Source organism: Epinephelus lanceolatus, chromosome 4 (assembly GCF_041903045.1).
Source record: "Epinephelus lanceolatus isolate andai-2023 chromosome 4, ASM4190304v1, whole genome shotgun sequence".
In the NCBI taxonomy this organism is placed as follows: Eukaryota; Metazoa; Chordata; class Actinopteri; order Perciformes; family Serranidae; genus Epinephelus; species Epinephelus lanceolatus.
In genome coordinates this window covers 28662370-28688041 of record NC_135737.1, presented here as the reverse complement: position 1 = coordinate 28688041, position 25672 = coordinate 28662370, and the positions used below count along the sequence as shown (strand labels likewise).

Below are 25672 nucleotides of genomic sequence, written 5' to 3'. Positions count from 1 at the left end.
TTCAAGAGAGTTAAGCAAAGACCTTTTTTTTTTAATATTTCTTAACTCCCTGATAAATAGCGTCCATGGTTTTCTGGTGCATTAGTGGAGGATTCATATCAGCTGTTTTCACAGCTGTTCTTCTCGAAGCCTCGGTTTAGAGAAACGTGTTATATCCAAAAGCGAAATCTGAGTGTATTGTAATTGATTTTAGAGCTGCGGGGAAGCACCGGTGCGGTCTTGTACTATAGAAATAAGAAACATGCATCAAAGAAATCTATACAGCAGCTGTTCAATGCATCAGTGCTGTGTGAGAGGCAGAGGCCACACAGTGAAGAAATACATAATTACAACATTAGAAATAATATAGGCTTATTAGCAGTGAAATAAAACTAATTACAACTAGAGGCCAATTTGTTATGAGATCAGTGGTGTAAGGTAGTTACGACAGTCCCCAGTGCAGGTTATCGTGCACACATTGTCCATCACATGATCACAGACTTGACATTGGAAAACATCAACATACATATTACCCAGAAATCATCATTATACTTCTGTATATAACAAAAAATACAGAAGAAACCCAGAAATTAAGATATTATTTTTGAATTTAACATTTTTTATAGTAGATTTATAGTTATAAAATAAGCATCTATGGTTATTAATAAATGGAGCCATGCTATTGACTATTTTATAAATAAAAAATAAACATGATGGTGATGGGTTTGCCTTCTTCAAGGGCATATAGCAAATGGCACTGTTTTTAATTTAATGAGTTCCTCTTTGAACACAGGCATATTTTAAAGGTGGCAGTCACTCATAAGAACCCATTCTCCACCCAATGCATTGTTGGAGGGCCCACTCTCTCCACTCTATAACCCCCCCCCCCCCACACACACACACACACAGGCCCCAGAACAACTGCCCTGCCTGCACTGTCTATATTTATGCTCCTGAATAAGAATTTGGGACAGGAGCGTAGAGCGGGGGAGCCAGGGGCCCCTTCTCTACTTCCCACCCCCCTACTTCCAACCCCACCACTCAGACCACAGCCATCTTCAAACTCGGCCTTCGTTATGATCTCAACTACACACATGTAAAGTTTCATGTCTGCATCTTGCTTGGTTGTGACACTAATCTGTCCACAGACACACAGAAATATTAACATTTGGCAAAGCACTGGAAACCACTATTTTGGTTGTTCCAGCTAAAATAGGTGTCACCAGGGCCACAGTTTGCCATGATGAAACGCACACACACATACACACACACACACAAGGTCAAAGTACCAGCCATTATGACGTTAAGGATGGTAAAATGACAAGTCTATGAAACCTCAAATTTAGACAAAGACATTTACTTTCCGTTTTGCCTTTCTAACGAACAAGCCAGGGTATTTCAGTGTGTTTTATCCTCACTCCTGCAAAGGCCAGTGGGACCCAAAATAGAGGCAAAGCAGGCTATTTTAGATTTGAAACATGATTGTTCATTCTTGTAAATCATGTGAAATTATAACAGCTGGTTGGCACATCAGCATATCCATCTCCAGTTCAACTGAGCTCCATCTCATCTCCTGATGAAAACTCTGTAAAAACCCAGAAAGTGGACCTTGAGTTGTGATTGCATTTAAGATTTTGTCTCATTCAGCCTGATTAAGTCATGAAAACAGCACAGGGCATACAGTACATTCCAGCTGCCAGTTTTTTAGGTACACCCAACTAAAACTACTATTGGTGATAGAAGATATTAAAGGTGTACTATGCAGGATTGTAGATAATTATTCGTAAAGACACTTGCCAGTGTGAATAAAAATGAAAGCCAAGCCCAGATTCATTCTCGTTCGGTGTTTCGCCTCACTACTGTGTCTCTTGGATGCCTTCTGCTTATGGTCTGGCACCTGGTCGCTACCTTTTTACAAAGCCCTGACCTTACATGACTGCTGTGGGGAAACACACACACTAACATCCCAAACACTGACAGTAAGAGGAAAATAAGAAAATACAGGCCGAGGGCAGCGTCTCTGCAGAAAAATACAGCACCACACACTTTTAGTGGGTCATAAGTGATGATTGAGAGGGACTTATGAGTGAGTCTGTACATTGTGTTTTGGGGAAAATCCTGCATTGATCGTAAGTGATTTTATACACAGATGTTTCTTAAGTGAAGCATACAACAGGAGGAAAAGTTGGATATTAGAAAGGAGTCCTGGGGTGTGACACACTAGACTCTTGATTGAGGATCTGAGCCAGTTATTCCCCTAAAATATCTAAGCTGCTCAGTCGAACACTTCTACTTTCTGCAAAGGTTTGTACTAGGAGATTTTCTGCATGTGATGTAAAAGAAAGGCACAAATTGAACAGGGCGGTAAGACCCCACAACATGCTACATTTTACTATAGCAGTAATGAGGTGTACAGTGAGGTGTATATGTGCAGCTAGAGCAGTGTGCGTTTTTTGTTAAAGCTGATCTCACAGCTTCCGTTAATAAAATATGCCCTTTGTGAAAGTTTTCCACGTCCAACAAAGTTCTTTTATAAATACAGATCACGCCACTGAGATTAAAACTGGCGTCACAGGAACTACACTGTACTGATTTGTAGAGAGGACAAGCACCACTGGACATCTACAGATGTTCATAGCAGCTGGTGAGGTGTCAATTTTGTTGAATACACAACCCGATGAAATAGGAAATGAGTCCCACATAAAAAACAATGCACTGTGGTGAAAACTGAGTAAATGTTTTGGGGTTTCTTCTTTACCCAAACGAACCACCTTGATAGATTTCCAAACTACAGGAGCCAAATTTCAGCGGATACGATCATACTTTGAATTCCCAGACATATCCACATTTTGCCTTTTGTTATTCAAAAATGTTTCACAGGGAAAACACTCCCTCATGATTCATGTCTCTGAACTTAAAACAAATCCCTCCATAGATTCTGAATTCCACCGGTGGTAAGTAGTCTTTCTCCCAAAGCCAAGTAGGCTTTTGCAATGTGGTCCCCGTTAGCTTCGTAGTCACTCTGTCAGATAATAAATCAATCTCAACTGTGCTGAATTCCTCCGTGGTTGCAACCTCTTCAACTTCTCCATCATCCTCCAGCAACTGGTTGTGATGTGCTCTTCCTGAAGGTCAGACAGCACACACAACAGTTCATCCATTACTTACAGCATGTACTGAAGGATGAGAGGGCCAGACTTCACCACAAGAATCAGCTGCTCATCTAGTTTTGGGTTTTTGTATGAGCTATATGCCACCTGCCAAATCCAATACAGACTCTGTTGTTCCAGTTTATGAGGTAAAGATAATATGATAATATGTTTCATACAATGTCACTGAGTCTAATGGTGTGTTCATACTGTTTATCTAACTGGACTGTGGTCACAGTGGTGCACTAAATTTACTGGCGACAGGCTGTGGGTTGAGCTGTAGCACCCCCACCTGTTCAACTGGAGTAGCATGTTTTGGGAACAATTTGACCATGAACACCAAGTTGCACATATCTTAAAGCTGTTGTTGGTAACTTTTATCAAAAAAATAACTTCAAGAATCAAAATTCTGTTACTGCAAGTGTTTTCAAATGTTTTCAGAAACATGTTTTAGTGTACTGTTGAGCTGTAAAATGAGAACGTTGGTGCGGCCAGGTAGGTGGTGCTTGGTTTGATCACCTTTTTCCAACAAACTCATTTTACAGCTGAACAGTACACTAAAACAGTGGTTCTCAACTGGTCCAGATAGCTCCTTAGGCATTAGTTCAAGGTCCACACAGGGATAAATTCAGCATCATACTTGCATTTGGCCATGTCGTCAAGTTTGCTAGACAGCTTGGCTGAATCCAAATGTCCACCCTCTGGACTTGTTGACTGAGCCCTTGTGAACTTCAGTTGTATGTAGTGTGACTGTAATATTTACTGTCATCACATAACGTCTGCAAGGGCAGAGACTGCAAGCGGCTGATAGACAGCCCTCCAGACTGTTTTATGCGTTGCTGTGGAAATGTGCAACTATTGCTGCTGTCACATTCACATATATGTCACAGAAGTTGATGAACAGTGCTGAACTCATCTGTTTCTGCAGATAACAAGATATGACTATACAAAAATGTATTCATACATCTCTATATAACAGGCTGCAGCGTTCAAAAACAGAAATGTTTGTAACTAAGGACAGAACTATAACTCAATAAATTGGATATAACTGACATTAGAAACCTTCTTTTGTTGTCTTTCAGCCAATTTTTAGCCTATTACACTACACAACCTGATAGGCAATAATAAAATACTTTCTCAGTCCCTCTACAGCCTAGACTTATACATATCTCTGTATCATGATGTGGTTGAATATCATTTCTGGCCAAGTTACATTTTTAATAGACCTAACTATCAATAACTATTTTACACATCCATAAGTCTGCACCCCAACCAGACTCTCTGGAAGTCTTCAGAAAGTCCACTTGAGGCCCCTTGTGAACTGGATGAATTGTAGCTTTGGACAGCCCTAAGCACTCCCAGACTTCCCGGGAGTGCTTACACAAAGGCTGCAAGTCTGCAAGTGTGGACATTTAGGCTGAATCCAAATGTCCGGACTTCACCGCACTTGCAGACTCACGGACTTTGCGTAAGCACTCCCGGGAAGTCTGGGAGTGCTTAGGGCTGTCCAAAGCTACAATTCATCCAGTTCACAAGGGGCCTCAAGCGGACTTTCTGCAGACTTCCAGAGAGTCGGCTTGGGGTGCAGACTTCAGCAGACTTCATTAATTTAATAACCCACAATTCATTGCAATACAGATGTGATGTGGGTTTTTCAACTGCAGAAAAAAAATCTCATAAATGTGTATAATAGTTATTGATAGTTAGGCCTATTAAAATGCTACTTGATAATATTCAACCACATCGTGATAATGACTGAAAATGTATTTTATTATTGCCTCCTATCAGGCTGTGTAGTTAAATAGGGGAAATAATGGCTGCAAAACAGCAAAAGACGGTCTTTAAATGTCAGTAATACCCAGTTTATTGAGTTATAGTCGTGTCCTTTGTTACGAACATTTCTGTTTTTGAACTGTGTAGCCTGTTACATAGAGATGTATTAATAGCCTACATTTTTTTCAGTCACAAAAAGGCTCTACATGGGATCGCAGACTTTACGTGATGACGGTAAATACGTCCCATTACGTACAACCGAAGTCTGTGAGGGCTCAGTCCACAAGTCCAGAGGGTGGACATTTGGATTCAGCCCTAGTTTGGTGTCCGTCCGTTAGTCACTCACTCTAAAGCAGGAAACAGCACTTCAAAATAAAAACTTTGTGCCGGAAATTCACTCTACTTCAAAATAAAATGTGTGTTGCAGTTGCAGTCCATTCAGGATGGACCCACGACATACTTTTGGACCGCGACCCTCCAGTTGGGAACCCCTGCACTAAAATATGTTTATGAAAAAATCTGAGGCGAGAAAAAGGAAATGCAGTAACAGAATCTTGATTGATATTTGATCAGCGCTGCCTTGTTTGACAGTTCGACCACAGCTACCAGCAATGACTGACTTGATTGACAGCTGGGTCAGAGACTGCTCGGCTCTGATTGGTTGTTTTCAGTGCACCGTGGTAGATTCTAGGGAATGCCATCAGAAGCAGTAGGAAGAGGAGGAGGGAATTAAATCATAATCAAGTGTAATAAGTTGCATTATTTTGATGAAGCAGTTAAAATAGTTACATTACTCATTACATTTTTAATAGGGTAACTTGTAATCTGTAACTAATTACATTTTTAAAGTAGCCCTTCCATACAACTCTGCCCATCTTCATATCCACAGCTCCCATATCTGCCAGACACTGTTTTTCCCTGAGGTATGCCAGCTGCAGATGATTTTAGTTTTGGACGTGATGCAACACAGACATACAACGTGTGGGACCAGCCTCTCATTGGGCCGAAATCCACCACAACAGACAATAGGCCCATTGTCACCGCAGACATTTCGACATGTCACAGCAGCACAAGCACAGGTGTTATTAATAACTTTAATAAAGGATGCACTTGTGTTGTGTGTTGTAGCTCCAGGCCCCTCGTAATGAGCTGGCTCATTGGCATGGCTTTATTAATAAAAGAAAGCCGTCATTATTTATATCAGTTCATCTCTGTTTTCTCTACTGTGACAAGTTTAAACATCTGCTGTGAAAAAATTAAATGTCACAGACAGTTAAAAGAAAACAAGTAAAAAAAACGGAGTCAACTCAACAGTTATTCATTAACTGTCCACATATGGAGAAATTTTTATAATCTAGGAAACTATTTGCTGGAGAAACTCAATACACAGCATGAGTGCTATCCTTTAATCATTGTAAATCTATACAATATTCTCAGATGTTGAATTGATAAGATGAGATGCCTCTATAAAGAGTCGTGAGAAGTTTTCTTATAGATGTGGACGCTTATCAGACCCTCTGAAAACAAAGCGCATGAGATATTTGCCCGATGTGTCTTGATTTATCACCATCTCAGCTACTTGTTGGTGAAGATTCTCACTCATCCAGGTCGATACGATACAATACAGCATTTAAGGTCTCATCTATTGTGTTCTATTATTACATTACTGGAGAATATAGTCAGCAGATTAATCCATAATGAAAATAATCATAAGTTAAAGTTACATCATTTGAGACACTTTTGGTAGATTCCCAAGAAAACCTCCTAAAATTATTGTAGAACTTTTTATGTATCTATATATGTATATGTATGTATCTATGTATGCTATATTTCTATAAAGACAGTAAGTTGCCAAGTAAAATACTTAAACCTCCTGAGACCCTGCATCCTCACATGAGGACATTACAACTTGGATTTGCAGCACCTGCATTTTGTTTAAGTTAAACCTGTTGTTATTGTTTGTGGACTTTTTTGTGCCATCTAATAGTAGCAAAAGCACAGTTCACTAATCCTGTTGTTCCTAACCTTGGGGGCCCAACCACCATTAGGAGTCCCCAGAGCTTCATAGGGTTTATGAGGTTCAAGAAATCCTTAAAAAAATAAAATAAAATAGTCCTTTTTCTCGTTATTTCATGTATTTCTCTGAAGTAAACTGAATGAATTTGTTAATTTCAAAGGCTAGATATAAACTTAAGCCCCACGGGATAAGGGCATTGTGAAGACCTCAGCCTTTATTTGCAGAGCCTTTATTCTCTGCTCAACAGTGTCATCATGCATTTGTGAAGTACAAAGTTAAAACAATCAAAGTGCTTAAAGAACAATGGCCAAGTGTCAGGGAGAAGAAAATACTTAATTTGTCAAAAAAAAAAGAAGCCTATTAAAAAATCGTTTGGATATTTCACATTCAAAATTTGAGGAACCCAAGATATAAAACCTCTTTTGTCCCATTTTACTTGACTCTACCCTATGAATAAATTCTACAATTCTACAACAGTAAAATCCCGTTTTTACATTCATGCATGCGTAATAATAATCTAATGATATATAATACTATAACAGTCACAGGGGACATTTTGGTTTTGCTTTTTCTATACTCACATACTTTTACTTACTTTTACTTTTACTTGTAACAGACTAATTTGCAGAGTGGTACTAGTACTTTTACAGAAGTAAAGGATTTCAATAGGCTGTATCTTCTACCACCTTTTTTAAAGTCAAATCTTTATTGACAACACAGAAAATACAGAAACAAAGAACTCATTAATCAAGATCAAGATCTGGATTAACTTTATTGTCCTACAGAATGAGACATTTGTCTTGGGCCCTACACCCATACTGCAGCCATAGAAATACAACATAGTACATGGACAAATCAGCATTATACCCATTGTAGAAATTAGAAACATAGAAAAGATAAATAAATAAATAATATCTTACACTAAAAATCCCTCTACAAATATGCAAATCAGCAAATCATCATAATCCAATGCAAGATATGGTTTTATCTGCCATTGTTTAAAAGCTGTACAGCCAGAGGTGTGACTGAATTTTACAAACAACATCAGAACAAGGGAACCTTTAAATGAAAACATTAAACAGGGAGCACAGATAGATTATTTTGCAGCTTTCTTATTTTTTTTGTCAAAAATGGTTTTAATGTACTGTTTAATTTCATGTTCAAATGCTAAAAATAAAGGGTTAGAGTGGCTAAATTTGGATTTATGAATAGCCTATGATACTTTGCCAGAATGATCATCAAATTGATTCTATTGTTACTGTGAATACAAAACAGTATATTTTCCCAATGAGGAGAAAATTCAGAGTCAGTTTTATCAGCTACCAGGACACAGCTTTCTAAAATTGCTTAGTAGGATCACTGCCAAAAAAGGTGCAGTGCAGCATGATTTATAGATACATTTCACCAAATGAACAGTTAACTCAAATGTCTTTCTTCAACATAAGAAGATAATGGCCTGCAGGATGATGTGTGTATTATTTTGAAGGACACTTTCCTTACTTTAGCAGTAAGGAGGTATTTGTGTGGAAGATTCCAAATATTTCTCCAATTCAAGTCACTAACAAAGCAGCAGGAGTGCTAATGACATATTTTTGATTTAATGAATGCATGTTCAGGTTATAATTTGTTAGGGTACTAGTCAGGGGCCTGTGTCTCCAACACGTGGCCGACAGAGGTGACTGTGACCGGGTCATGAGCTGTGAGCGCCGCGGTGCAGCAGCGGCCCCCGGTGGTCAGACGCTGTAACTGCACCGTGTGCATGAGGACAGTCGAAGATGGCGACAGGAGTCCTTCACAGAGTCAGCGGTGGTCTGGGTCGGGCTAAAAGCAGGGCCCAGTCGGCCGGACAGCTCGTCGTATGGAGCAGGTGGGACAGTGTACAGTGTACATGTGGAGTTATCGTGTCTGTGGTGTCTGTAGTCCGCTGCTGTATCTGTATTTCAGCAGGTTTGTGTGGTGGCTATGATGAGCTGGGGCTAGCTAGCCCGGTAACAGCTAGCCAGCCCTCAGTGGCCTTCAGCTGTGTCTCACAGCAGAGCTTCACCTTAAACACTTTGGTTTGACATGTTTAACTGTAAAGCTGCGTGTTTGAGGGTGGCGGTGAAAGAGTACAAGTTTCTGTCATCTTCTGTTACTGAGCATCCCAAATGTTCAAGGTCAATTTGATTTGTTGTGTAAATGCGATGCTCATGTATTAAAGCAGTGTGTAATACTGAAGGATGCACAGTTAGCAGTGGAGCAGGAAGTGCTCACATCTGATAGGAGAAGCAGCAATACTACAGTGTAGAAATACTCTGTAAAAGTCATGCAGGTAACGTTTTAATAGCATCAAGATGCACTTAAAGTCTTGCCTCCAGTGTACTGACACATAAATAGACACAACAGCTGAGAACAAGGACAACACAGCTGGACAAATAAAGGTAAAACATACACAAATATGGAAAGAATAGATGAAAATATAAATGTTATATAAGTATTTACAAAAAGCACCAATGCCCAACTATTAAAAAATTCAATGTCTACACCCACTTCAAGTGTCCTGTAGGTTGTAAACTATACAGTTGGTGCAGAGACATTAATACCAAGTGTGTACACATGGACTGCATGATTAATTACAGTGTACTGTACATACAGCTTGCAGGGTGTATATTGACAGTGACAGGTGATATGTACAGTGAAATTATGATCAGAATAATTCTAATTTTTATATGATCGGATAATAATTATTGATGCTTTCATGTGAGCGTCACTTTAGTGTTGCAGCTAAATTTTTATTACTTTATATGCTGCTCAGTAGCTTGTGTATTGTCGCAGGTGTAAATATCCTATCTTATTATACTATTATATCATAACACATTATATTTTATGTGTTATATACACATTACACATGCTTATACTATGTAATTATTCTTTTGTCTGTCATTACATAATTATACTATGTGGTATAATTAGATATATCGGCCTGTATACATGTACATGAACACATCCTTTACATTAATACCGTGTAACGCTCCTGTGCGGTTTCCTACTGTGCTATATTTAACCACTTAGTGTGCAATAAGATTTATATATTTATATTTTTCTAGTAAAATAACTACACTACATTTCAGTTATCCCATGCAACTATCAATCACATACACTCTCTGTATAAGTGAACTGTGTGTAAAGCATTAATGGATTTATATTATTTTATTTTACTTGTATTTTGTTTGTATTTTTATCATATTTTTAACTTTATTTAGCACTCAGCCACTTTTTTTTTTTACCCTTTTCTCTTGCTGTTGACTCTTGGGTTGCTGTAACGTGTGAATTTTCCTGGTGTGAGATAAATTTATCCTATCTTAAGAATACATCATATTTGTCCATTATATCTTGTATTATTTATCTGAATCTGTAACGTAACTAGTAACTAAAAACTTAAAGTATCATAAATAAAGTGGAGTAAAAAGTACAATATCAGTATTTGCCTCTGAATTGTAGTAGAGTAAAATAATAATGTAGCAGAAATGGAAATGCCTCAAAACTGTACCTGAGTAAATGTGTTAAATTAATTTCCACCACTGACTGTGGGATGCTGTGACCTGCTGGATCACAGTGTGTAAACTAAACGCATCAGAGGTGCTGACATTTCAAGCCTAGTCTGTATTTTGACTGAAGTATTGTAAAATCTTTCTGCATAGTGACTGCTACAAATCTGATATGAAGTGTTATTATAATTTCTATCAATGTAGTTTGCAGGCACATGTAAGTCATTCCACTTGAGTGCACATCTAACATCTGTTAGAAATCAAGATTCGGAACCAGTCTTGCCCCAGATTCACACTGGTCTCACCCATCCAGTTGTTGTTCATTGTGACTTATGTGTGTTTGCAGGGGATTTGCAGCATCAAGCAGCAGAAACGGAAAGGACAGCTGGTTCAAGTCACTGTTTGTGAGGAAAGTTGATCCCAGGAAAGACACACACGCCAACCTACTGACCAAAAATGAGGAAAATAATCTGTACAAAATTCAGTGTAAGTTCACATCACAGTATCTGTACTTCAAAATAAACCATTTATCCTAAAGCAGTGATGACCTTGTTCTGAAGTATGACCTTCTTTTTCAGTCCATAATGTCAAGCCAGAGTGCCTGGATGCATACAACAAACTGTGGTGAGTGTTATTTAATATCACTGTCCAAGCTGCACACTGTTATCAGCTTGTACTTAAGCAACAGTAGTAGCAGTTGTAGTAATATGAGACCAGGACAGCATAGTACGCAGTTGTAAAAACATCTCTGAGCAGTCTATTCCTGTGAGGTGATTGACAAGCTGGCATGACTTCAGTCCTCCACAGACTAACCTCTCTCATACCTAAGATGACTGGGGGCTGTCTGCTGCTATTTGAGGACTATATTTGGTCTTGCAACATTAGACAGACGACACGTGACCAGAAAAACATGTGATTGTTTCTGCATTTTGTGGTATGAAGTGGATTTTGCCTTAAGGAGACTTGACTGCTAATTAAAATCAAATGTACTTGTGGTTAAACTGGATTTCAGTGTTTGTCTCATTTTGTCATTCATCACAGCGAGGATGTTTTGCCCTCCATCCATGCTGATAAGTACTACCCCTGTGAGCTGGTGGGCACCTGGAATACCTGGTATGGAGAACAAGACCAGGCTGGTAGGATTACTAATATCAACACACAGACATCTGCAGTGTGGCAGGTCTGCGGTCTGCACAGGTTGCAAATCAGCAGACATGTTACGCTACATATGACTTGCATGCACATATACCACCCTAGGGAAGCTATTGTACTACCTATATATGAGCATACCTGTCTTCCAGGGTCAGTCATTTTATTCTTCTCACTCCACAACTACATTATATTGCATGAGTTGTTAGTAGCACAATGCAATATTGACTTAGAAGGGCACTTGGAGATCTCAGACCTCTGCTAAGGCTAATAGTCCAGTCTTCTATGATGGGCAAATCTGCAAACTCAATTTTTATGTCTGGGTAAATGTTCAAAATTGTTAGAATTATGCCAAACTCTGGGCTGTCCTGAATGCTTCATCAAAGCTTCAGCTTCAGTGAAATATTGTGGCGGGATTAATGAGAGACGAGGACATTAGCCACGTCTCTTGAAACATCAGTTTTTAGTCGATGCACCCAAAAGAAAGTCACAATTAGCCACATTGTTAGCATGCAAGTTGCAGTAACATTAGCCATAATAGCTACGTAGAAAATGGAGTACTTTGCAGGACAGGTGAGATGTCACTTTGAGATTTCAGGTGACTTTGCCAAGCTTGTTGTAGGTTTGTGATGTGCCAGTTTCCTTTGGCATGTCTGGCACTCGAATTTTTGGAAGTCATCTTGGTTAATTTTTAAACTGTTCTTGACGCTTACCTTTTCGATAACGTGCTGGGTCATGTGTAGGCCTGTCACGTGACTGTTTCAGTTTCAGTAATGCTGGACTGCTGGTGACTAAGGTTAGATAAGAGCGAGCCAGAGTCACAAAACTATCACCAAGTTTAAATGTCTTTGTCTGAGATTAACTCATAATAATTAACGTTGTTGCATAATAAATGTTGGATTACTATTTCTTAATTCATGGGCTATTTGGGATTTTTGGGGTAATGTGTATTTATGCATTCGAGTCAGCACTACTAGCTGAAGCCTCATCATCTCAGCTGTGCATTTATCATGTACATTGTAAATTTGAAATGTTTCACATGCTTGAAACTTATTTGTGAAAACCAGAAAACACTTTATTATCACGTACATATGTACAGTTATCAAATGCTTAGTCTAAAACGACATGATATACAGTCAGGTCCATAATTATTTGGACAATGATGCAGTTGTTGTCATTTTGGCTCTGTACACCACCACAATGGGTTTTAAATGAAACAATTAATACCTGCTTAAAGTGCAGACTCTCAGCTTTCATTTAAGGCTTTTTTCAAAAATGTAGTATGAACCGTGTAGGAATGACAACCATTTCTTCACACAGTCCCCCAACTTTAAGGGCTCAAGTATTTGGACAAACTAACATAATCATCAATTAAACAGTCAGTTTTAATACTTGGTTGCAAATCCTTTACAGTCAATGACTGCCTGAAGTGTTGGACACATAGGCATCATCAGATGCTGGGTTTCTTCCCTGGTGATGCTCTGCCAGCCCTTTACTGTAGCTGTCTGCACTTCCTGCTTGTGTTTTGGGTGTTCTGCCCTCAGTTTTGGCTTCAGCAAGAGAAACGCATGCTCAATTGGATTCAGGTCAGATGATATGACTTGGCCATTGCAGAACATTCCACTTCTTTGCCTTAAAAATGTCTTTGGTTGCTTTTGCAATATGCTTCAGGTCAATGTCCAACTGCACTGTGAAGCATCGTCCAATGAGTTTTGAAGCATTTAATTGAATCTGAGCAGATAATGGTGCCCCGAACACTTCAGCTTTCATCCTGCTGCTCTTGTCAGCAAGACAAGACTTCACTAGAATAAATACAGAGGGTTTATCACAAGATGCAAACCATTGGTTAGCCTTAAAAATGGAAGGCCAGATTAGAGTTTGTCAAAAACCATCTAAAAAGCCTGTACAGTTGTGGAACAGCATACTATGGACAGATAAAACAAAGATCAACTACCAGAATGATGGGAAGACAAGAGAAGGAAGAAGGGAAGGAACTGCTCATGATCCAAAGCACACCACCTCATCAGTGAAGCATGGTGGAGGTACTGTTATGTCATGGCCATGGCTGCCAGTGGAACTGGTTCTCTTGTATTTATTGATGATGTGACTGCTGACAAGAGCAGCAGGATGAATTCTGAAGTGTTTGGGGCACCATTATCTGCTCAGATTCAACCAAATGCTTCAAAACTCATTGGACGATGCTTCACAGTGCAGTTGGACAATGACCTGAAGCATACTGCAAAAGCAACCAAAGACATTTTTAAGGCAAAGAAGTGGAATGTTCTGCAATGGCCAAGTCATATCATCTGACCTGAATCCAACTGAGCATGCGTTTCTCTTGCTGAAGCCAAAACTGAGGGCAAAACACCCAAAACACAAGCAGGAAGTGCAGACGGCTACAGTAAAGGGCTGGCAGAGCATCACCAGGGAAGAAACCCAGCATCTGATGATGCCTATGTGTCCAACACTTCAGGCAGTCATTGACTGTAAAGGATTTGCAACCAAGTATTAAAACTGACTGTTTAATTGATGATTATGTTAGTTTGTCCAAATACTTATGAGCCCTTAAAGTCGGGGGACTGTGTGAAGAAATGGTTGTCATTCCTACACGGTTCATACTACATTTTTGAAAAAAGCCTTAAATGAAAGCTGAGAGTCTGCACTTTAAGCAGGTATTCATAGTTTCATTTAAAACCCATTGTGGTGTTGTACAGAGCCAAAATGATGACAACTGTATCATTGTCCAAATAATTATGGACCTGACTGTATGTGTATTTATGTTTTAAAAGCAACATCTTAGATTGAGGAGCATTGTTACAATTGTACCTGTTCTCCCATGAAACCACCGCCCCGATGGGTTCATAGTTTGAGCAGCTACATGTGTGGGGCCACCCCAGAGGATTACTGGAGCCTGTAAATGTGGATTGTGATATAGAGTCATTGTTGGGTATGTTTTGTCAATTTTAAACGTCACAACTGTCTAGTGGATATTTCGATGTATGGCATTTATTCCGCCAACACCAGATGCCTTATCTCGCATCGTTAACTAAAGAGAAAAATAATTTATGCATCTGTAAAGTGATGCAAATCGTCTTCAAAGTTTAATGGGTTCTTCCTCGGCCAGTGTGACACACTTCGACCAACTTTTATTAAAATCGGGCCAGTACATTTTCTGTATTCCTGTAGAGAAACAAACACTTACTTATCCATTAACTTATCCATTAAGTCGTGTATCAAAGACAAATAACTCCGTCTCATTGCCTGATATGACCTGTGCAGACTAATGGACTCTTTGTGAGGAGAATTTCGTGTCGTCATACCAGCTAATGGTCAATTATCAGGATGCAGTTTATCTAACAGGGCATTTTTACAAAGACATACACAGTACAATATATATTGATCCAACCCTCTCACAAAGGGAGAAGAATTTTGTTAAGGTTTTTATGTCGTAGGGTTTGAAGAATGTTTTTATCATATTATTTAGTGATTCTCCTTTGAATCAGTCGACCTTTCTGTAGTTTGTGTGATTTTTACATGTATGATAAATGTGTTTCCTTTTCCCCAGTTCATCTGTGGCGTTACAGAGGTGGATACCCGGCTCTAACAGAGGTGATGAACAAGCTCAAGCAGAACAAGGTAAAGACTCCTTCAGATGTTTGTGTCTCCCCTGTTTAGTGCTTTAGCGGTGTGCAAATGACAGAATACAGCCATCAGTGGAAGTAAAGCGTATTGATTGGTGTCCGTCCGTTGGCAGGAGTTCACAGCGTACAGGAAGGAGCGGGGTAAGATGCTGATGTCTCGCAGAAATCAGCTCCTGCTGGAGTTCAGCTTCTGGAACGAGCCGGTGCCCCGAGAGGGCCCCAACATCTACGAGCTCAGGTCCTACCAGCTCAGGGTGGGTAACAGACTGCAGAGTTTCTCTCATCATTAGCAGTGCTGTGGAGGTTTGTGATAGAGTGAGTTTGAAAGTGTGAGCTCAGCCTGACCTGATGTCATAATATTTAAATAGCCCAAAATCACAAATCACAAAACAGAGCAGTGAGCCTTCCTCCAGGCACAGACGTGTGATACAATGGCTGTTGTGTGTAGAGTCGACAGAAAAAAAAACAATAGTTTTTGTTAAACACTGCAAAATTCCTTTTCAGCAAAAGAAAAAAGCTTTGTGTTGGTTAGGCTGCATTCACAACAAATCAGGCTTTGCTGTGACAACACCACTCCTCCCAGTCATTTGAAGGTGGGTAGTGCGTTTAGGCTGCGATAGTGGGGCTGCAGGGGATGCCAAAACAAAAAATTCATGTAACCACTGATCAGACTAGAAGACTTCTGCAGCCCTCGGCAACAAGCAATAGAGTCTTTTTCTATAGTTCAATAGTATAGTCAGTAAAAGAAATAATAAAGTTACCTATATATTACCAGTTTGTGTACTATCCTATAAAAAAGAGTACTGCCTATGTTTGAGTGTGCACGCACGTGTGTCGTGTGGCAGTAAAGATATGACAGTGGTGATAATGCAAAGAAATTCTGCACACTTAGTCAACATAAACAAACTTGCTGAGATCGGGAAGTTGGCTTTCTATAATTTGTCTCCACCCTCAACTCTGCCACAGATGCACCATTTCAGTGACACTCCCACAACACAGCATAACCCTGCAGCTAAACGCCACAGCCAAACACCGCAATGCCTTCAGGCCTGAACACACCGAACCAACATCAAAGAGCTAGTAGCAATAATTTCCAAGTATTTCAGCGTCTCACTTCGCTCGTGCCAAAAACTTGCACTTGAACACACGACAGAGACTACAGCTCACAGCCAACCAGCATGCACGTTCTGCGCCTGTGTGAGAGGAAATTACTCTCCATACCAGCAGGTGGTGGTCGTCTGTATTCGTCATTCAAAAAGGGAAATTGGAAGACCGTCTTGACGCTAGTTAGCCAGTTAGCACATTAACAACAGAACCTGATGTTGAAAGAACAAAGGATGTTTACCCCCAGCGAACAAAACCACAAACAGTTATGAAGCGTCTCTGCTAAAGAGCTCAATTGTCAAAACAAATACTAATATCTGATATAACCAGTTTGTTTGACGTCCTTTTGAATTTAGTCTTCTCTTTGTCTTCCTCACTTCTGCTTCTCTTCTTGTGCGCTGAGTTGAGCTGGCAGTCAGAGTGATTTCTTCTCACCAATGGGCTCCGCTGTCTCTGATGCAGAATTGATGCAAAATGCTGAATCTGCTGGAAAGGAGCCAACAAGGGTCAACTAGTGCTAACACTGCAGGACGTACCACAAAAACTAGGGGGGGCGACACTTACCAATGGCCCAACATTAACCGATTGCAGACCGTCAGCTCTGTTTGTCAGGGCCGTTAGTCTGGATAACAGGACCTCAGCTCTGAACTAACTTTTCTTTATGACATAAATGACTAATAACCAGTATGTTTTATACATTTTTGTGCAGGGAAAGTCCTCCATTATCACCACTAGGGGCTATCACAGTACAAATAAGGTCTTATTTTGTTAACTTCTGCAGCAGCCAGGGCTTCAGGGCTGTAGGTCACCTCCGCAGGAGTTGTCTCAGAAAGGGACAACGTTACTCTTTCACTTTTCATAGCTTATGTTTTCTTTATTTAAAGTGATGATCTCCAAGTCAAAAGCGTTGCTTCCGTGACCTCTAAATTACCTCCACACTCACAAAGCCACTGCACAACATGTATTGACCCTGTGTCTTCAGGATGAGAGCGGTGCTCAGCCACCATTTGTGCTATTGTGCAATGCAGCTGCTCAATGGTTAAATTAAAAGCAGTCTTAGTCCTGCATAATACTTGATATACACAACACCCTGCAGATTAAGTCGTTCTTTCTGATCTGACAGGAAAAACCGCGTCTAGATCCCCACTTTCTGTGACGTGATGAATGCACGCTATTATCCCTCATCACCGACTGGGACTGCTTCTCAAAACGCAGCAGGGCGTTTGTTGTCTTAAGCACCAGAGAATGATTGAAGAAGCCCCTGGGCATAGTTGTTATTGCAGCTTATCTTCCCAATGACAGAATACCTGTGTTACGTCTTCACCATTTATTTACTATAATGTGTTTGCTCTGGAAAGAAGAGGAAGGTGTGATATCAATCTGCAGATTGGAAAGCTGATCTAATGTAATAAAGAATATTGTGTTTTCTTTCTTCCAGCCAGGAACCATGATCGAGTGGGGTAATTACTGGTAAGGCAGCCTGAATACATTTGACTCACTGAAGTGTAGTTACAGAACAGTTGCACTACATGAAACCTTCCTCACCACGCTGTCATTAATGAGAGATGTCCCACAGGGAAGCACTATTTTGAAGCTGAACTGTCATGCTCTCGAGCCAAGACTCAAATTTAAGTGGAATATTATGTACACTACAAATGTGTGTACATAATAGTTCAGAATAACGACCCATTAGTTGAGCTGACAGGACAACATTTGTCATTTTTTTTTACAGTGTGGTTGATTGCAATTTATTTAAACAAAGATACAAGCTTTCTGCACACGCCCTAGTTTTCTGTGTTTTGTTTTCTTCCCTGATTCTCATGTATTGGATTTCTGTGTTGGTCTTTGTGCTTATCTGACTGTTTTGTTGTTCTCGGTTGTTTCTAAATCCTCTGGATTACATTTCACAACTTGTTTTGCATCTTTATGAGAGACATGGGCTGTAACAGATAACTCTAGTGTTACTGAGATGTCATTATATAGTGTTGGAGAAATCATTTGTGTGGGTTTAATGAAGCATGCCGGCACACTGGTGAACTTACAGACACAGACGACTGGATCCAAGCCAGTGAGCTGACACAAATGAAAAGGGAGCATTTCTATACAAGCCTTCACTAAAGCCCCTCCAGGACGTTGCGATGTTGTGATGGCAACAATAAATGCAAATTCAACCAATCCTTGTGAATTCTGCACAACCTTTCAATTTTGTCCAATAATGGTAATATTTCCGAAAGTTTCACCAGTCCTACCTGTCAGCACATACTGTGCCGAACTCACTTCCTTGTTCCTATTGTGACAATGCAGACCAGAGGTCTCATTTATAAACACTGCATACGAACGAAATGAGGCCTGAAAGAGGCGTACGCCATTTCCCATGTAAAAGTTGTGGTTTATAAAAACAGACTTGATGGGAGAAACTTTGACCCATGCTTACCAACATTTTGGAGATGGGAAATTGGCAACACAGATGGTGAGGTGGAAGGATGATTGTAGAAACTGCTGAGTATTTTTTAGGGTACGCCATTTTTGGCTTTTGTCCATACATACATTTTTAGTATGAATCCTAAGTACTGTTTTATAAATGACATCCCTGGCCCCCAGAAAGTGCAATAGGCTTTGAAGCCAGTTTTGTAGCAGCCAAACAGTGGAATTACAACCCCCCAGTCCGTCACATGATGCCACTGGGCGTAAAAAGACTATTTCCCTTGATTCACATTGGGAAAGGGACATCTGTAAATCAGTGGATACATTTTTTTAATGCCACAACCCCCGATAAATGTCTCATTTTATTTTTAAGATTTAATCTATTCAATCCGCTAAAATTTGGGAAGTGTACAAGAGCCGCAAGATTAAATAATTTTATCCCCATTTAAGTTAGCGATGCGCTAAACTGGAAGTAGTCAGCTTGGCCAGCGAAGGTCTCTAGTGCAGTGGTTCCCAACTGGTGGGTCGTGGCTCAAAAGTAGGTCGCGGACCCATTCCGAATGGACCGCAAGTGACTCGTAAAATGTTTCAAGTTTGTAAAATAAAGAAAAAAACACCCTTTATTTTTTATTACAGTAAATTACCAGCACAGAGCTTTTATTATGAAGTTCTATTTCTGTTGTAGAGTGAGTGACTGACAGACAGCTACTTGACAGAGATAGCAAACTAGCCCAATGACATGGCCAAACACAAGTATGACACTGAATGTATTAAACTTTGGGGCCTCAAACTAATGACTAAGGAGAAATCTGAACCCTGTGGCAGTTGCGAACCTCTGCTCTAGTGCTCTTGCTCCATGGGCCCAATCATGCGGAACCAGCGCCGATCATCTGCGAAATTTAATACAGATGTTAAGAACAAAAGCGGAGTAAACTGTTTGGCACCACATGCAGCGTCATGGTGTAACACGAACAACATCGATTGACAAAAACTTTTCTATTGTAAAAAAACAAATCTGAAGAATGACTAAAACACTTGTGCAACAGACAAAAGAAATCACCTTGGTAGAGGTTGTTGCCTCCACATCTAGATCTAGTTTCTACTTGCCGACTAAACTGTGCAAGTAGAGAATTATGCATGCTAAAAGAATCAAGGTGAGTTAGATTAAATGTGCATGGTTGGTGGTAATGTTAGTGTAGTATAAATCACAAACTCACAACAGTGCGGCTTTGTTCTCACAGGAACAAGTTGCCTCTGATTTTTAATGAATTATACAAAAAAAGCAACTATTCTTGCAGTTTTCACCTGCTCCCACAGCATAGTAACAAAAAATCAGGCATTTTAGGCCGCAACAATCACAGAAAAGCCCACTAAGTCCTGCAGGCAGTGTGTATACAGTAAAATCAAAGCAGTGATTAGGCAGTGTGTAAATAGTAGTGTAGGGACAAAGGCAGTGATTACAGGGAATGCAAGTACAAATGGAAACAAAAGGCAGGAAGAGGGCATTTGTATTCAGACCTGAAGGGGACACCCACACACTATCAGACAGTATGTAAACAGCAGGAAGTGGGGCATTAATCATTCAAAGCAGGAAAGACACACAATTGGGATATTGTGGATAAAGAGGCCAATCCAGTGGGGGGTGGACGCTGATGTCTGCACTGCCAAAATGTGCATTCCTTCCTCAACTGTCAACTGTATCTTTGTTCAGTTACCACATTTATGGTCATTTGTAGTTGATTTTAAATGTAAATATATCTGAAAATACTTGAATGTCGAAGTTCAAGGTTATCTTTATTTTCCATCTTGGGGAAATTTGTCTTGCAGCCAGGGTTAACATAAAAACTTAAAACAGAATACAAAGAAAATTGTCAGTGACACATGAACAGAAAAATGAACAGAGCTAGAGCAGGGAAATGAAAATTCATACCATATAAAGAAGGATACACATGTACACGAGTGCAAAGGAATCTCTCTTACCCCAGCAGACCAAAGCTTAAATCCTTTTGGCCGCATTTTGACACCCTCTCTGGGGTTCTCAAGATTCCTTAAACCCATGTCTTCTAACTAGCTTTGTGTCCTCTTGAGGGCAGGCTAACTAAATACCAAGTTGATTTTTGTTGCATTTGCTACCCTCATAGCCAAACGGCACAATTTGCTACAGTGGAGGAGCCCTAACCCCCCTGGCACAACTTCTGGGTTAAAGGATTTAATGTCTTTTCTCCAACTAGATTGCACAAAACGTGGGACTCTCTACCTCGGCTAGACTATTAATTTGCTCAAGAGTGCAAAGGAAGTGCGAGGAATACAGTCAGGGTGCAGCAGAAGCTCCGACCAGAGGGCCCTGGGTTGGGAACCTGAGGTTGTTGGTTTGAGTCTCTGTCCAGACCTAATATGCAGTTTGGAGTGGTAGCTGGAGAGGCACCAGCTTACCTCCCGAACTTCAAGCTGCTCGGGGCGCCTGCCCATGGGAAGCCATCTCACTCTGACATCTCTCCCTTTAATCCATGTATCCTGTTTGTGCATGTGCGTGTATTTCGGGCCTGTGTGTACATGACAACAGAGTGGAAAAAATTGAATTTCCCCTCGGGGATTAATAAAGTACATCTTCTTCCTCTATAAAGCATATCGATAGCACTGGGGATGACGTCCAAAGGGCAAAAGCTTTAACTCATCCACGAGTCCAATATATCATCCAGGCTTTCTGCTTTGAGGCTTCACGTTGCCCTTCTTCCTAAAAGCAGACATGATTTAAATAATCATAGGAAAAAAAACCTTTGATGAAAAGATCATGTTAGGGCATGGTCACTTTTTCCTAAAGCGACTACTCTATTCTTACATTTGCGTTCATGCTGACTTGAACCAGCCTGTATTGAACAAACCTCTATAGTCCAGTGCGTTGGGCCAACAAAGCAATTTACAGTCATTTTAATATAATTTGTGTAGCCAAAAGCTTTAACTTGCCCCTCAAGTTACAACAACATGAACTGAAGCTTTATAGTTCTGCATCCAGACCGTGATTATGATTTTAATAAGTACATATTTGCTTTGGGGGGAAAATGTAATAAATTTAAAACATTCCACTTACACAAGTCTGCTCGTTTCACATGGACTTGGCCAGCGCTTAGCTTCATAAACATGTATACAGTAAGTAATGGCGTCACATCTTATGGTTGGACGTGATGTTGCAATGGATAATAACAGCTGTGTCAGACCAGTGGCGTTTAGCTTACGTTACCAGAACAGACTAAATACCCGATTGTGTAAATTAAAAACAGTCCAGGATAAATTCAGAGATGATGTTGAAATCCTTGTTTGAAGGCTCGTCAAATATCTCATGTGTGCAGGTTTGGACTCGTTATGCCAGATGAAAGCTTGGTGGTTTTTGGTCTGTGTCGTGACTGGAGTTTTTCTTGTTCACAGGGCCAGAGCCATCGGATACCGCCAGCACAACAGAGAAGCTGTGGGAGGGTTTTTCTCACAGATCGGCAATCTCTATATGGTCCATCACCTCTGGGGTACGGTCATATATCAGCTTTGTGGAAAATACTGACAGCATCAGCATGCAGATACTCGTGCTAGGGCTGAGATCATTCATTGCTCTAGTTAAGTTAGAGGACGTTAAAACCTTCTTTTTTTATTTGAATTTCATGACGTAGATGAGTCCCGACTGGCGGACTCTTTGCCAGCATTGGCCTTGCAAGGTTCAGGTCTAATTTAAAAGAGTAGATGAACTTTTAAATTTGGTAAGAAATGTCAATATGAGCACCAGTATTGATGTGTTTCATTCAGATCAGTTATACAATTTAATTTACAGCTCTAAAATATGTGTGCAGTATCCTATAAGTCATTTAAGAAGCAAAACACCTACAGATTTGCGGCTTACAGTTTCTACAGAAGATTTCCTCCGTTTGTTGTTAATATATTTGAGTTTGAACTGTTTAGGCAAAACAAGCCATTTTAAAGTTGTCACCTTGGTCATTTTTCATTATTTTCTTAACTTACAGCTGCATTTATTGATATTTTTACACAAACAATAGATCAAATGACTACGTGTAATTTGAATTACGTCACTCATAGTGACATGACACATATAATTATCAGTTCTACTCAGCTCTTCAGGGCATTTTTGCACTTACAGCTCTTTGTTTTGGTTTTCTGGTTCACAGACTTGTTATGGTTCAGTCTCATAGCTCCAATCTGCTTTTCCAGCAGCAGCTGACACCTATTATGTGTGAGAACGCTCTAAGGCTACATCCACACTAATACTTTTCTGTTTTAAAACGCATGACTATTGCTACGTTAACCCCTAGTGTCACTACTCGGGCATTTTGGAACCCATGAAACGGAGACCTTTGAAAATGCTGCTGACCTGTTTTAATTTGAGGGACTTTTGGAGTCAATGACACAGACATCCAACTTTGCTTCCCACTTGGGTCTTATCAGCCATTAAGTGTCGAGACAAAACATAGATCCCTATCTCTACATACCTTTCATAGTGTTATCCTTTTGTGGGCACTGCTTTCCCATTGCAGTGGCTTCCTCCGGCGATTGATACCGCTCCTAGTACCACTCTGTTATGCCATATTTGCTTTGTAATGACTGTCAATCTGTTTTCCACCGCCTTGACCACCTTATACTCGTGTTATTTTCAGTAACAGTTCCACAGCATCTTCAGTCCAAGTAAAGAAATACTTGGTCTCACTTTTTGTCAATTATGTAGTATTTTCTGTAACTAAACAGCCATTGGCAGAATAGACAATCAAATAGACAGCCAGCTTCCTGTTAACACTGGCATGCGCAGGCCCAGTGTACATAAATTGTCGTATAATATGCGTTTCCTGGTGTGTTATTAAGGACCAAGATTACTTCTGAAATAGTGCTAAAACAATCTTGTGTACGAAGATTTTTTTTCATTTTAAAATGTTGCGGAACAAGCAGCTCCGCCCAGCTTGGTCTTGGCAAGTGGAAACATTACTAAATCCAGACTGGTAGAAAAAGATTTCTGCACATGTATAATGATGATGTATGTATGCTCTGATGAAGGTCTAAAAGGCCGAGAGCTCAACAATAAAGTGAAACACTGCGTAGATGTAAGTGTGCGGAAATCTTCTGCTACCAGTCTGTCATTTTAAAATAAAAATGTATTAGTGTGGATGTGGCCTGATAAACTGACTGCCTGCCCGTCACCAAAGCAGGTAAAGTTAGCGACTAGCTGGTGAACATTTAGCGGCTAGAGAAATAGCTTTTTCCCTCAGGAGCTGGTGGAGACCAAAACAGAGCTAAAAGAACAATGACTATTGGACTTATTTTTCTTGAGTGGACACAAACTTCACTCCAAATGAATGCTCGTGATGTGCATTGTTTGCTAAAACGGTCACCTCAACAATCAAATTTTTTAAAATTTTTTAAGGTGATAATCACCTGGTGTTTACAGCTGAATTCCACTGCACCAAGAACCCAGAAAAATAAGTTATTAGAACTTTGATTAATCTATGATACATTGATTAATAATTGTTACTTGCAGCCCTAAATTAAGCAAACTTTAAATTAAGCTGACTTTTAGTGCGATGATCCCATTTACTTTAAGCCATGTTATAATGTGTGTTTAATGATTGCAGCTTACAAAGACCTTCAGTCCAGAGAAGACACAAGGAATGGTGCCTGGCAGCAGGAGGGCTGGGATGAGGTGGTGTATTACACAGGTGAGTTTTCTAAACATAATGTGGTGGCCGACATTCAAAGCTGTGTGACTGAAAGCTTTCAAAAGCTTGATCTAATTTGTCTTGAGTAACAACATATTGAACTTTAAGAGCTTGCTGACCTGAACAATATCAGAGGGACTCTGACCTATGAGGACATTGACTCATCTCTCTTTTCACCTTTCTCCAGTTCCTCTCATTCAACATATGGATTCCAGGATCATGATCCCGACAAAGGCTTCCCCACTGAAGTGAACGAGAGCCGAGCTGGAGGCTGAAACAGAGTGGCACCCCTTGTGAATGTTACATCCATCCAGAGCATCACTATCATGGTTTCAACTTCCTGTTAGTGCTGCCAAACAACATCCCTTCTGTTTTCTTGTCCTTACGTCACGACTTCCAAGATGTCACCAGGACAGTGGAGGCAACAATGCCTACCATGTATAAATATATGAAAATATCCAATATCAGTTACAGGCCTTGGCGATGCACAACTTCTTTTTGGGTTCTGGAGCAGGACGAGTAAATTTGGCCAATTTAAACCGCCTCGATGGTCGTCTGGTGCCACATTAACACTGGTCCACAGAGAGCTAATCTCGAACCAAAGTTACTTGAAAAGACAAGCAGCTGTGTGTAAGTGTTAGAGCATATAGGAGGAATAGTGCTGCTGACGTACTCTGCACAATGCAGCAGCTTTTTATTTATTTATTGTAAATTTGGAACACATATGTCATAAGTGTGCTGAGGAGGAGCACTTTGATGCAAGCCATGCCATAGCTGAGTGAAGTGAGAGAACGCATCTGTATATTCATGAATACTGTAGACCATAAAGTGGTATATAATGTAAACCTCATTTTATATTTGACTGAGTTCAACAAACTGCTCCGTTCAGTTGCTTTTTCTTGACGTTCCTGGGTTCCCCGTCATGGTATTGTTACGGTTTCATGGTGCTGTGTGTGTATCTATGGCTTCTACCTTTTCTTTTCTTGTAAAGACAGCATGCCTGGTTTTGAAAACAGGTTTTTATCCAACAAGACAAATGTTATCTATCAGTGGCTGAGTGATCCGGCTGCTGCATACTGTAATATCAGAATTTAATGTTAAAGGAAGCATGTTTATCTTGTCGTTTTGTTCTTCAGTTCAGAGGGGAGCAGTGGATAGTAAGGACAAGTACGCCAACACAGAATAAAGCGGTTCAGACAACATC

General features: G+C 40.1%; 1 protein-coding gene across 1 annotated transcript; it reads left to right on the top strand.

The window, feature by feature from the left end:
- The first annotated feature begins 8640 nt into the window (after positions 1 to 8640).
- nipsnap2 (nipsnap homolog 2) lies at positions 8641 to 25670 on the top strand. Its single transcript, XM_033631493.2, has 10 exons — positions 8641 to 8785; positions 10792 to 10931; positions 11024 to 11069; positions 11487 to 11581; positions 15160 to 15230; positions 15349 to 15489; positions 17778 to 17809; positions 22187 to 22281; positions 24385 to 24468; positions 24656 to 25670. Exons 1-10 carry the CDS (start codon positions 8694 to 8696, stop codon positions 24718 to 24720), a joined length of 861 nt encoding a protein of 286 aa, XP_033487384.1. The 5' UTR covers positions 8641 to 8693; the 3' UTR covers positions 24721 to 25670.
- Positions 25671 to 25672: the final 2 nt, after the last annotated feature.